Genomic DNA, 14,680 nt, shown 5'->3' on the forward strand with positions numbered 1-14,680 from the left:
AGCCATCTAGCTGAGAAGCAACAAAGCCCATAGGGAAGAAGCACACCAGCCTGTGGGACCACGAGGTGTATATGGGACCAGGTATCAGGTATCAAATTATTATTTTATATCTTACACTGCTAGATATCTCCCTTAACCCACTTTACTGTTGTCCATCCCCCAGGGAGGAGGTTATATGTAGATCCTTGTAATCAGTTCCCCCTTTCTCCCCCACTTTCCCTCCACCCTCCGGGTATCACCACTCTCCGCACTGGTCCTGAGGGGTTCATCTATCCTGGATTCCCTTTGTTTCCAGTTTCTATCTGCACCAGTGTACATAGTCTGGTCTAGCCAGGTTTGTAAGGCAGAATTGGGATCCTTCTGTAGGGACTGATCTCTCCTTATAAAATGTCTCAAAGAGGTGAGATGAAGTTTTGCCAACCTAGTCTCTAAGGAATATTCTCGTTGAAATTTTCCCAACACTTGCATGGTACTTTAAATATTTTGTGCTGATTTATACTCATTGTTTTTATGTGTATATAAATACAACCATTAATACATTTGCTATCAGCATATTAAAGGCTGTGAGTATATGTATGTATATAACATGCATATATACATGCATATATACATACACACACACATACTGCCCTTGAATGAACACACAGTGACCATGGCTTTCTGAAACTATAAAACTTTATGGGAGCAGAAAGTCTGTCTTTGTGAAGCTGCTAATAGGTTGAAGCTTCTGATCTTGTGTTTAGCAGCCCAGTGGCAAACCCACAATGTGACCAGGACTGCTTTTTTACATATATAGGTGGATACATATATATATATATATACACACACACACAGTTATATGTAAATAAATATATATAGGTTATTAATGTAACTGATCATTAATTTGAGACAATGTTACTATCATCGACCAATTATTCAACCACACACTAAAACATGCAAATGTTTGGTTTTTTTAATTGAGCAACCAAGCCATTCTTTAACTATAAATCCCCTTTGAATATATACTTGAAAAGGAACAAGAATTTTTAACAAGCTTTTGATAAACTTTATAAATATTAAACATGTTTCTGAAATAATGGTAATTTATTTTCATATTAAAAATAGACTTTATTATGTTTCTATAAAAACACCAATATGCAAAAGAATAGGACTTAAAGTTCAAAATGTATCAACAAAAAGAGGAGTGGAACTGGAGATCCATTTATTTTATCATACACTAAAGTGAGAAGAGAGCCACGACATTTGTAATGTTAAATGTAAACATGTTCGTCTAGTTTGAAGGTTTACACTATGAAATGATGTCAGTCAAGTGTAATATAAATGTTCAGATAACACTTTTAGTTATCTTGAATTTAGTGCAGTAAAATTTGCATTATGTAGCATTTAAAAATGCGTGGTGAAGATTTTCAGATAAAGACATGAATGAGCAGGCCTTCAAAGGGCAAATGGAGTATTTCTTGCCATGTGCATTGGGTCCTCTGCCAAGCTGCAGGCTTGGTCTCATCACCCCTACACTCACCTCCGCTCAGCCCTCCCCTCAGGCTGCTGTGCCCACCAGTGCTCTGATGCTGACTTGAGTGACATTTCCCTTCAACCCTTCGAGATGGAGCTGTGAAGATTAAACCCAACATGCCCCTTTTCCAGCGGGTGATACATCCCTTCTTCATTTTCTCTGTTGCAGTTTATCATGCTGACATACCTTTTCATGCTGGCCTGGCTGGGCGTCACCGTTTTCACCTCACTGCCGGTTTACATGTACTTCAATCTGTGGACCATCTGCCGGAACACCACCCTGGTGGAGGGAGCCAATCTCTGCTTGGACCTTCGTCCATTTGGTATGTGGATGTTGATTCCTAATGGTGCAAGAACATCTCATATTTTATTATAGAACTGACTACTTCTAAAATAGAATAAAATATTTTGGAACCATCATTGCTTCTGCAACCAAATATGCAAATGTATTATTAACTTTTAAGATAAAGTCTGTAAAGTTAAATAAATAGGAATTAAAGAGTGAGTAGAACTTGATATCACGATATTTGCATATACATAGCTATATAATACGATGGTCAGATTACACTTTCTAGAATTGTTTATGGTTAGAAAAGTGTGGTTGAAATTTCTCTTTTCTGTTGCTGGTTCTTTTCCAACCTGTAAGCACTTCCTTTTAATCTTCCCATAATAGATGGTACAAATTGTGAATTCCAGGAATAATTATATACTTTAATGTCTTCTGTCATAGGAAATAAACAAAGGCATAAATAAATAAAATGATGTTAAATGAAGCTGCAATCTATTTTGGCTATTCTTATGTAGGGTTAAATCCTCTTGACAGAATGTTTACTCATAGTTTTGCCAACTTGCAAATTGTAGACCCTTTTCTAAATCCTTTAAATGTATTAACAACTTGCTTAATTCTCAAAATGATACGTCATACGTGGTGGGTATTATTTCTATTGTGGGTGGGTGGGTGAAGAACCCGAGTGCAGAGATGTAAATGACTTGCCCAAACGTAAAGAGTTACTAAGTTACGAGGAATCAGCTATGCCCTCACCACGTCATCTCTCATCTGGAAACAAATGATGAACCAGGGGTCAAAAGAGGTAGTCGAATCTTCCCTATTTGTCTTTAAGCCTACTGGGATTCTGTTCCCCACAGGTAAAAATAGCAGTTATAGGATTTGCAAAACATTTGCACATCCACGTGTGCATATACAAATGCATTCTTTTTCACTCAACAGATATTAAAAGCCTATATAGTAACATCTTAGACACATCAAATTTTTTTCTCTAGTGATTTTCGCTCACACCTCAGAAAAGTGGGAAACAGTATACTCAATAATATCCGAACAACTTGAGGATCTATAATGTGGTTTCGATAAAGAACTAGATGTGAACTTGAGAACAGTTGCCCACCCTCCATACTGCTAAGAAAAAGTCCTGAAGAGCGCTGATGGGGAAGGGGTTCAGAGTTGGGCAGATAACCTCAAGGAGAGCCATGAGAAGCCACCAGCTACACCACAAGAGAAATGCTTGGCTTCTCCTCCTGGGCAGAGCTGTAGTCTCAGAACTCCACAGGGGCATGCTACCTGGCCCTGTCGAGTTGGAACAGACTCGAAGGCAGTGAGTTTGGTTTTGATTTTTGGTAACTCCACACTATAGTTTGATTCCGATTAAAAGAAGATGGGTCGGCTTTATAAATTAACTTCTTGACAAAAAGAGAAAATATGGCTGGTACTTATTTTAGGAATGTCTTACTATTGGAATCTTGGTACTTATAAATGCAGGAAAAGCAGATTTCATCAGTTTTTATAACTTCTTAGAAAACCGTGGCTCAGAATTCAGTCTGCCTCATTCAATGATTTCTTTTTTATCTGTTGAAGTTAAAATTTAAAAAGATATGGCCAGCCTTTGAGATCAGGTTTCCAAGTAAAATATAGGAGTCCTGGTTAAATTTTAATTTTAAATAATACGATTTTCAAAAATTACAAGTATGTATTCCCAAATATTGTTGTGTGGGACATATTTTTACATGACTATCCAAAATATCCTATGGGACACACTTTAACACATATTTGATGTTTATATACAATTCAAATTTAACTAGAAGTCTTATATTTTTATCACTAAGTCTGTCAACCCTACTCTCAGAGCCTGTTTCCCGCCTGAGAGTGTCATCACAGGACTAGTTTGTGTGGATAGGCTGTGTTTTCAAGACTACATGGTAGTTCATGTAGTTCCAACTGGAAGTTGGAAGCATTCTATTTCTCATGTGGTGGTGAAGTAAGAATCTGTTAAGCAGAGGATTACAAGAGGAGTCAAGAAAATTTTCATTTTTCCCAAGTTTGATATTGAAAGAGAAGGAAGATTTATCTTTAAAATATGACTAGATGGCTATTATTTTATTTTTCCTTAATTCTCTGTGTATTCATATCCTTGTGATTTCATAATTTATTTTAAAATATATATTCAGACTTAAACTACCTACTGCTTTTAATCCCTTAACATTAACCTCAGAATATGGGTTAGAAGCACCAAATGTTAACACCAATCTATTGTCTGATCAGAAATAAAAGGAATGCTAACAGGTGAGTGAACTTTCCCAAGCATCGAGCTGTTTCATAGGGCCACCCTGAGATTGGAAAAGTAAGTGTGCTGCATCTTGAGGCACTTGTTCTATCTAATAGTTTTTCTAATCATATTTTTTAAAAGCCACCTTTATCATAAATTTAAATAAACCACTACTATATGTAGTCAAGAGAATGCTCCCTACACACACACTCACACACACGATTTCCACTTCCTAATTCCTAGAATCTGTAAATACATCATTACATGTCAAAAAGTAATTAAAGTTTGATGCTGACTAAAGTTGTTTATCAAATGACCTTAAAATAGGGAAATTTTCCTGGATTATCTTTATTAGTCCAATGTTGTCACATAAGCCATAAGGAGTCAGTCAGAGGAAGATGTGGCTACAGAAGGAAAGCACACAAAGGTGCAGGATTATAAGGGACCAAGCACCAAAGAATGCGGTGGCCCCTAGAAGCTGACAATCATATGAGATCTGCTTCCTTTAGATTCTCCTGAGGGGAATGCCCTGGTGACACTGCCAGGCAAGTACTTGGCCACTAACCACATAGCCGGCTGGTTAACCATAAACCCACCCGCTGTTCCTCCAGAGAAAGAGAAGGCTGTATGATCCCATAAAGATTCACAGCTTTGGAAATTCTATATTCTAAATATAGAATATATATTTTTAAAATTCTGTATTCTAAATTCTCAGTAAGTCAGAACTGACTTGATGGCAATGAACTGAGGCTATTTTTAATAACCTCAAGTTACTGAGGTTATCTAGTGCAGCCCTGAGAACACCCTCATTGATTTTATTGCTGTCCTCCAGAACTGTAAGAGAATGGATATGTGGATATAAACCATTACATTTGTGGTAATCTACTGTAGTACCAAGAGGAAGTCAATACACCATCTAAAACTAGAGTCCATAATTTCGTTTCATAGGCTTGCTATTTATTATTTTTTGTGTGTGACCCTGTGTACTTAACCATTATAGTAGTTCCACTTCGGGGAAACCCACTAGGGTTGTGTTTCTCTGACCATTCTCCTGAATGATTAATTATTCTTTGACTAGTAATCGAACATATTGCAAACCCTGAGGATCAGAATATGAGTATCTTTGGAAGGCCAAATGATGTCTATTCTGATCACCAAAGATCCATAGCCATCTCAGTTGCATAATGCAATCACACCATCCAAGTGTCCAGTGGTTTTATCTCAGAGCAGCATCGATGTCCAGGAAAAAATGTAATCTATGTCTTATCAATTCAAACTTTGTTGTCCTTCTAATAAGTGTCCTACAGTAGGAGCGAAACATAACTATGTTATTCATAAGACTGTACTTTTTGCCTCAAAACTTCTTTCAACATAATGACACTTGATCCAAATGTTACTCTTTGTTGTGGATGTGAAAGAAAGAAAAAATATGTTTCAGATGTCCAAGAAAACGTAACATTAGGTACTGTGTCCTTCTGCTTATCCCTTCATATAAAATCTACTGTCAGAATCAGGTAGCTGTCCTCAATATAGTATGTCCTATTTTCTAATAAGAATCCTAAAGACCCCGGTGACGAGGGTGAAGAACTCAGCTGCCAATGGACAGGTAGGCGGTTTGAACTCACTAGCCACTTCATGGGAGAAGATGTGACCATCTGCTTCTGTAAGACTACAGCTTGAGACACCCAGGGGGCAGTTCTGCTTTGTCCTGTTGGGTCTCTAAGAGCCGTAATGAACTCGGAAGCAATAGCACATATACAATCAGGTTACTATCAATGTCATTTAAGTAGGAGAGTAGGAAAGAACCATCCCTCAACATTTTGTTCATATTCAATATTAATATTCATTAGCATTCTCGTAAAAGGTGGTGAGCAAGTAAGAACACACGTTGAAGCAAATTTTCTTATTTTTTAAGGTTGTTCCTTGAAAAAAGCCTGTTTTCATTCCTCTAAATAAATAAAACTAGTAGCACCCTGAGGACTGTCATCATGTAATTGCTCCTAAGTATACAAATTATAGTTTGTTGTAGAGTGCATCTCACTGTGTGTTCCTGTGTAAACAATAAGCACAACTATTTCAAACAAACCTAGTGATAAGAGGGGGCATTACCTAATAGAGTTGATAAATTTTAAACTACTTAATCATAGTAAGATTTCCTCTATTTCAAAATGAGATGCGATATAATTTTACTTGCCTTTACAAAGTTTTTTAAAAATTATTTTTATCTTACAATTTTATTACTGCTATTTAATAAACAAATGACAGTGGTTGTTTTAAAGGTGTATACCATAAGTAAAATAGAGCCACAAAATGTCAAAACTGGTCCCCATTCACTGGATCCAAAGTGTTAACCTGTGTTCCCCTGAAACACTGAAGGTCCCTCGAGGATAAACACAAAGAGAAAATGGCCCAAGCAGTTGAAGCTACTTCCAACCTTTTACCCAATCTACTGCCTGCCCAGCTCACTTACACACTTAAGTAGAGCAATTTGCTTTTCTCTGATCTCCATACTGCCCCCTTCACTAGGATTTTATTTCGTGCATTTATTCATATTTTATAATATGATATTTATTGAACACCTATATATTTAAGCGCTGCTAAAATCAAATATATATATGTGTGTGACATAAAAATCAAGTTTAGCAAATATATAGCTCATTGATCTATTCCATCGTTCATTTTCCAGAGAACGGAGCCATGCCATAAAGTAATTGTTTGAGATCAAACACAGAACTGAGATTAGAAATCAGCACTTTTGATCTTATTCCATTCAATTCACAAGAAAATTGTAAGCTAGAGTACAAATTATATATACATTTTAAGAAGAAATATTTTGTGTATGTAGTTATGCATCATATCCAATTACAGCATTGTGCTTAGTTCTGCTGAATAATTCCTCATTTGAAGAAAGCATGGCTGTATCTTTCTTGTATACATGATTCATTTGTGTAATTTACCTCGATATTATTCCATTTTAAAACCAGTAATGTGAATGATAATTTCTCTGAAATTTAGTCATTTATTTTTCATAGGGTGTTATTTTTCTATGAAAACCCATACCAACTCGCATTGAGATGATTTCGATTCATAGCAACTCTATAGACCAGAGGAGAATTGCATCTTTGGGCTTCCAAAAGTGCTTTAAGGAAGAAGAAAGGTTCATTTTTCTCCCATGGGAGGGGCTGTTGAGTTTGAACCACTGACCTTGCTGTTAGTAGCTCAATACTACACTAGGGCTCCCTATCCACCTGTACGGTACCATAATATCTTAATTCTGTCTTCCTCCAATCTAAATGAAAACTTTCATAACAAAATCTTACACCCATAGATGTCCTGGAATGATCATAGGTTTATATTGTCTTGGGGATGAGTGAATCAGTAACTGTGCAACAGTAGTACTGATAGAAACACCGCAGAGAATATTATAAAAACCAAGGCATGAAATATGAATGTCTCAGACCAGAATAGTAACAACATAGGTGAAAGAAGTGGTGTCTGATTGAGGATGTATTTAGAAACTAGGGACAGCAAAATTATCTGATACGTTGGATGTGGTAGATGTGTGCGTTGGGTGGAGGAGGGGTGGGAGAGAATTCAAAGAGGACTGTTTTATTCATGAGGGAAGACAGTTCTACTATACAGCGAGATGGAAAAAGCCAAAGAAAAATGTTACTTGGAATTAGGGCAACCAATAAAGGAATATCAGAAGTTTAATTTCAAATATATTGATTTTTAAACTCTTATTAGAACAAGAAGAGTTATAAAACATGAAGTTGAATATATAAATTACGAGTATAGAAGAGAGGCATATCCTGGCCAAATTGATTTAGAAATTATGGATGGCATTAAAAGTTCTGAGGCTGGATGATCAAGGGAGGAAAGAATAGGGAGGACTGAACACATAGTTACCACAACTCACTATGTCGAAGGAAAGAGGCAGGACCTTTGAAGGAAAATGAAATGGAGGAGTCAATAAGAACAGAAAGACATCAAGTAGATACTGTGATATGTTGGGACCCAAATGACGCAAGTGTGTGAAGGACGAAGGGTAACCAGCGTCCAACACCACTGAGTGATTAGCAAGGAAAATCAGCACCGAGATTTCGGCGTTGGTTTCACCATCTGGAGGTCATTCTTCTTTCCATGAAAAATCTCCATGGAGGAGATATTTCCAAAAGCTGACTAAAAAGTATTTAGATGGAAAGGAAAGGGCAAGAATTAAAAGATAATGAGACTAAGCAACATTTTCTTAGAAAATCCTGCTGCAAATGTGAACAAAGAAAATGAATAAATAAACGTATATACAATATGAATGAAGACTTTAATCCCTAGGTATAGACACCATCTTTACTAAAAATACACTTTCTTAATAATGGTTATTTCTTAAACAAATATTGCAGGGTATTGTTTCATTTATTTGAAATATTTTATTTTTTATTTTTATTATTTATTATTTATTTTATTTTTATTTATTAGAAATATTTTTGCAGAAACATCTCTGCATTTGATGGGTAAAAAGTAGATTTTTAAAACAAATTTATCACACAGAAAAAATATCAGAGAATGGTTGTGTTCTGTTAGAAAGCTACAAAAAAACAAAACTGCCATCTAGTTGATTCTGACCATTACTAACCCTATGGGATGGGACAGAACTGGCTCTCTGGGTGTCTGTGCGTATAACTCTTCACAGAGTAGAGAGGCTCACCTTTCCCCGCTAGGGGGGGAAGAGTACTGAAAGCTTAGAAACAAGTTCCTGTTATGTATTAGTATTTTGTCTTTTCTTCATGTAAGTATTTAGCACTTCAGTAGTTCTCATGTAAAATTAAAGAGTCACTTTCAGGTGAACTTGATTACTGTTGTACTCTGAAATTAAATTTAGAGCAGTAGACATGAATCACCAGTGAGTTTTTTAAGCTTGCAATATTCCAGGGTTAACATTCATAGATTATGATTTAACAGTTCTGGAGCCCAGAGATATTTATCTTAATCAATTTCCCCAGGCAATTCTGATTGAGTTGGTTCATGAAGCAATTATAGCAATGGTAAATAAAGAGAGAAATGTCTTCATCTTCTTCTTCTTTTTAATTCCCCTTTACTAATAGCAGTTATACTTGTCAGTAGAAGAATAAACTATTACTTTAGAGACTAACAGAAGCTTTGTTCCAACCGAACAAATGCTGACTTCAGCATTGTTTAGGGTGTAATTACCAAAAGAATCATGATGCCTGTTCCATCAGTGATAGACAAAACCAACAAACTAGCTATAAGCAAATCTGAAATTTTGATAGTTAGATTCAATTTGATTCATACTGAAAATGTTTTAAAATTCACAAGGCTAAATAGTTTTAAACCTTCAACTTATAATTAGTATCTAATGTATGGGAAATAAAGACCTATATTATAAATGAATGAAAACTGAGGAAGAATTGTTCCTTTATATTATAAAAAAATTTTTTTAATTGGTGTAGGTTTGATTAGCAAAAGTTCCTTATTCTCTCAGTTGGTTCTTGAAACCATTGATAACACTAAGCTATCATTTTCTACATATTGTAGGAATCGTGACCATTGGAGAGGAAAAGAAAATTTGCACTGTCTCTGAGAATTTCCTGAGGATGTGTGAATCCACTGAGGTGAGTGTTTTTCCAGCCTTTCATCTCACGGAATTTTAGCATTCCATTTGGCAATCTAAGAATATAGAATTAAATCTATATCGCATTTCCCTGTTTTTTGCCTTACAGAAGCAATGTTGACATGCAGGATGTTATGCAGGGAGTGGTGGTAGACAATTAATATGCATGAGATACTATGCACATTTCAATAAAACTATTTTTATAAGTATTTTTGTTTTCTAGTAACCCCCCATATTTAATGTGCTTTAAAATGATATTATATCTACAAAGTGATGGCACAGATTCATATTGTTATAATACTGAACGCTATCATTATCAATCATGATTTCATCTTTTCCATGAAATTATAGTAAAACAATGTAGTTGCAAGGATTTAAAAGTTGAAAGGAGAAAAGGTGATTAACTCAATTATTTTCATTGAAGATTCAAAAATTTATTGTTTAGAAGATATCAATAGATATTCTTGCTACTCTCCCACTTTTAATCCTGACCTATGTTTCAGTTTTCTGTGGTTTTCTCTGCAGTTGAACATGACCTTCCACTTGTTTATTGTGGCACTTGCTGGAGCGGGCGCAGCAGTTATTGCGATGGTGAGTCCTACAAGTTCTTATGTTCTATTATGCATCTGGAATGACAACAAAATTAGCTCGCAGAGTTGATCATTCTCCTCCGGTGTCTAATGTCCATATCAATCGTTCAATGCCAGAAAAAAGACGGGAAATAGTGAGTAAATAAATACATTTATAATAAGGCTTAACATAAGGAAAGAGAACCTCAAAATGGAGATAAGAGATACTGAAGCCACTAACAAAAATAAGTTTGTTAGACTTTTTGATATTAAGTCACTATTAATTTAAACATGATCTTTGTAGCACATATGTACAGTATGTCAACATTTTATGAGGAATATAAATTATTTACTTCGAAAAACCTTTTTTCCTCCTTAACATCGAAAATTTTAATATATATTTGTGTATAAAAATGACTAATTTATTCTCTTAAAGTAAATCTCAGAGGTTTCAATTCCTATCTTCTACATCCAGTTTTCTTAAGATATTTTAAGAAAAATCCCCGTTTCAACCCATAATATTTTTACAAGGCCTTGAAGCCACATCTTGCCTCTTTGTTCCCACCATGAATTCCATTCTGCTCACAAGACACCAATTCTCAACAATAAAAACAGACACTGCACATCCGTTCTTGCTGCTGCAAGGGTTTCTGTTATTATTCTTTTGTTCTAGAAGACAGAAGTATAAAGGAATCTAGAATATTCTTAGTAATATTATAGCAGTTAGAAGTAATTCAATATATAAAAATACTTAGAAAATTAAATATATAAAAATTAAGAACTTTTGTTATATTTAATAACTTTTCTTGCACTGCCCATATAATAGCTAATCTACTGTTGAAATGAATAGTTAAAAAAAAAGGTTGTTTTAATCTTTTGTCAAATGCAAAAATAAGAAAGATGAGACAATACTAATACTAAAAAGCCAAATTAGCCCAGTTATTTTTAGTGACCATATAAACTATTTTTATTTTCATGAGGATTGGATTGAGTTTTACTTCATTAAAGTTATTTTTAAATATCTAATAATATTATGACAATGTTAAAATTCATTTTCAAATATTTTCATAATTTAAACATTGCTCAACATCTTAAATATAGTGACTATGAATTTCTATCTAGGAATTTAGTTTCAAAATATGGAATGCTTACTGAAACCTTATTGGATGATTAACTGGAATGATGAAAAATAGGTCATTAGCCTTGCATCCATAGTCAAAAATTAAAATGTGTCCTGTGGACACAATAATATGCCTGGTCATTGATGCTCTCAACACTCATGCTCCCTGAAACTCTTGGCCTGGCTGTCAAATCAAAGAAATATCTCTGAGTTTGTGTTCATAAAGACATTCCCATACAGTAGACAATTTTAAGGCCTTATGTATCATAATTAACATATATAGTAGATACAGATTATTCATAGAGCTTACATATTCATAATTAATATATGCTCACATAAACCCAATATGCATCCATATATAAATAATGTTTTTAAATAAATTTTGAAATGACTTACATAATGAACTATTTGTTTCCTGATTGCATTTGCTCTCTCACTCTGGAATCTAGATATCTTTATATATTTATAGAGAGCGTTATATATTTTTATGTTTAAATTTATAAATACCATCATTTTTACTCTAAACATCAAAAATTTTAAATATTATTATTATTAAATATTAAGCTCTCTCTTGAGGTTATAGCCTCCTATACAATGACATCAACAATCACTGACTCCTTTAGCATCCAATTCCCTGCTGGCTTTAATGATTGGTGTCAGTATTTCTAATTCATTAGCTTTGGTAATAGTTTAGGAGGTAGGGAATATGTCAATTGCTACTATTGCTGGTAACACGAATGGTAATACTATTAGCTAATATTTAATGAAATCTTTCTTTGTTGAAAGCATTATAAATGCCTTCTGTATGTGATCATAATCAATGACATAATATAGCAACTGTCATTATCTTCAATTCTCTTTCCATTTGTAATTGGTTATTTCCCATATAAGTAGATACAAGGGTTTTTTCTTCCTGATAGCACAATGCAGTGAAGACTGTGAACAGACCTCAAGTGTAAACAATTTCTGTCTTTGCAGGTTCACTATCTTATGGTTCTGTCTGCCAACTGGGCCTATGTGAAAGATGCCTGCAGGATGCAGAAGTACGAGGACATCAAGTCAAAGGAGGAGCAGGAGCTTCATGACATCCACTCCACCCGCTCCAAGGAGCGCCTCAACGCCTACACATAGAGCGCACTCTCCTCTCAGCCGGCCGTGAGAATGCTTCCTGTTAAACGAAAGGCCACCCAACTGACAACCATTAAAAACCACAAGGAAAGTGCTTCTCATCATTGATGTGTAGGGTGACTTATGAATCACCTGAATACAATTCTTTGTTGAGTTGCACTTTGCTAATTCGGTAAATTGGTGTAATTAGCTCTCTTCTACAAGCTCCTATCCAGCCCCCTCCTTTTTTTTTAATTTCACAAACTCATTTAATAGTTCTGTAAGATCAAAATTACTAACATTGTCAACTGCAAAGATTTGTTTGATTTTTAACCACTTCCTATGTGTTATGCATAACATTTTTTGCATTACTTCTTATGTTTTTGAAAAGAAAAAATAGCTTTTTATACTTTTGGGTTTTTATTTCGGTAACTAGCTTAACTACAGGTAACCTTCAAAGGGACCATTATACAGTATGAACAACAGACAGAGATGACATCACAATGACTCCTCTTGAAATATGGGTATCTTGGCTGAAGATCAGTGGCCACATTATTGCAGGCCCTGGTTAAGGTTTTCATCCAACTAAGGTGCAATTTCTAAATTTGTAAGAGTAGGTTAAAAAAAAAAGTGCTTCTTATCTTTGTTAACCTTGTATTTTTCTTGGTGTTCTTAAAAGGTATTCCTCCCGGATTCCTCCTGTTTATGTTGTGAGCATGTAGAAACCAGTGATGCTAATGCATGGCTAATTGCCTTCCTAAGACTGTGACACCAGGCTGACCTTTTCAAGTGGATTGTAGAGAAACCCTAACGGAGATAGCTACTTGTGTTCTACAGAATAGGCTGGCATAAGCAGCGGCTGGATTGGAACTTTGATGGTAATATAGAAAGTTAATTACCTTTATGAAGGTGACGTATTCAAAATAAGCACACTAAGCTGTCAGAAGTTGTTTTACCTGCTTTAAAAGTTTTGATGGATTGCACCTCTGTAAACTATCCCTAAAATGTGTATGATATATTTGAAAAGGGTTCCATTAATATAATAGCTTTGCTTGCAGCCTTCCAATCTATGTTGGTTTACCTGTAGTGTTTTTAAAAGTGTGGTCAGAAGCCACAATAGAATGTTCCATTTTGGAGTGTAGTGGTAGATTTGTGTTTTTATTTCCAGCAAGTCATTTTAAACTACTATTCATTCATATTCATTTATAAGAAGAACCTGTATCAAAGGAATTAAAAAAAAGAGCAATCAGTATTATCAGACCAAATTTGGTGTTTGTTTTAACCTTGACTTTCTTCTTTTATTTTCAATGCTACAAGAATGCTGTAAAGTGTCTTTGAATATGATGTAACCTGACAAGACATTTTTGTCAGTGATCAACACTAGGTAGTACTGCGCACTGATTTGACCATTGTGAAACCCTTTCTCAGTGTAAGTGCATTTCTAATAAAACTTTATTCAGTGAACCAATCTTTGTGCAATGACTAATCATGCATCATCAGTGATTTTACAAGTTCTTGTAGTACGTAGAGAGGGAGTTCTCTGTGGCATGATTATGCATTCTGTAGAATTATTTAAGTAATTGGGGGTTGGTTTTGCTTCTTTTTTTACACTTCGCTTAACTTACCGGTCGAGCTTTTTCTGGTATACACAGTATTACATATATCCAACAAAAAAGTATTAATGGGCTTCTTTCAATTCTATATTATAGTGTTTCAGTTCTGTGTCTTAACTGTTTGTGATGATTTTTAAAACTGTCTTTTAAACTTATGTAATGATGTTGACGCTTTTGGCTTTTTTCTGGTATTAGAGTTTGTATTTTCACAGAGTGCTTTGTAACAGGCATCCTAACTAATCTGTTTTGTACATCAACGTGCCAACAGCTTGACGGTGGCGTTTTTGAAATGTAGAACAAAGTGCTTGCAAAATGTAATAAACACACTTGTGTCATTTGTGTACTTAGTATTAGTTTCTGCTGTGTTTTTTGTTTATTTGGGGGGGGGAGTTTATTTCTCTAATGTGTGTACATTTCTTTCCGACAAAAGAGGCCTTATCTCTTCATTGTTCTTATGTCGGTTCAGTTGACCTAGAATTCAAATTCCTGTCCACATTCTGTGTGAGGACATGGAGTGTGGGAGTCCTAAGGCAGCCAAGCAAGGATGGGAAGTGGGTAATGACTTTAGAGGT

General features: G+C 35.0%; 1 protein-coding gene across 1 annotated transcript in view; it reads left to right on the forward strand.

Moving 5' to 3' along the window:
* The window catches only part of GPM6A (glycoprotein M6A), a 135,853-nt gene extending 121,397 nt beyond the window's left edge, over positions 1–14,456 (forward strand). The window contains exons 4-7 of the mRNA XM_045286575.1: positions 1,682–1,835; positions 9,624–9,700; positions 10,225–10,290; positions 12,367–14,456. Of these exons, the coding sequence (XP_045142510.1) occupies positions 1,682–1,835; positions 9,624–9,700; positions 10,225–10,290; positions 12,367–12,519 (450 nt within the window). The 3' untranslated portion in view covers positions 12,520–14,456. The remainder of the gene's footprint in view (positions 1–1,681; positions 1,836–9,623; positions 9,701–10,224; positions 10,291–12,366) is intronic.
* Positions 14,457–14,680: the final 224 nt, after the last annotated feature.

The sequence above is a fragment of the Echinops telfairi genome, unplaced genomic scaffold (genome assembly GCF_000313985.2).
Source record: "Echinops telfairi isolate 266 unplaced genomic scaffold, ASM31398v2 ScPeMD7_9;HRSCAF=40, whole genome shotgun sequence".
Classification (NCBI taxonomy): domain Eukaryota; kingdom Metazoa; phylum Chordata; class Mammalia; order Afrosoricida; family Tenrecidae; genus Echinops; species Echinops telfairi.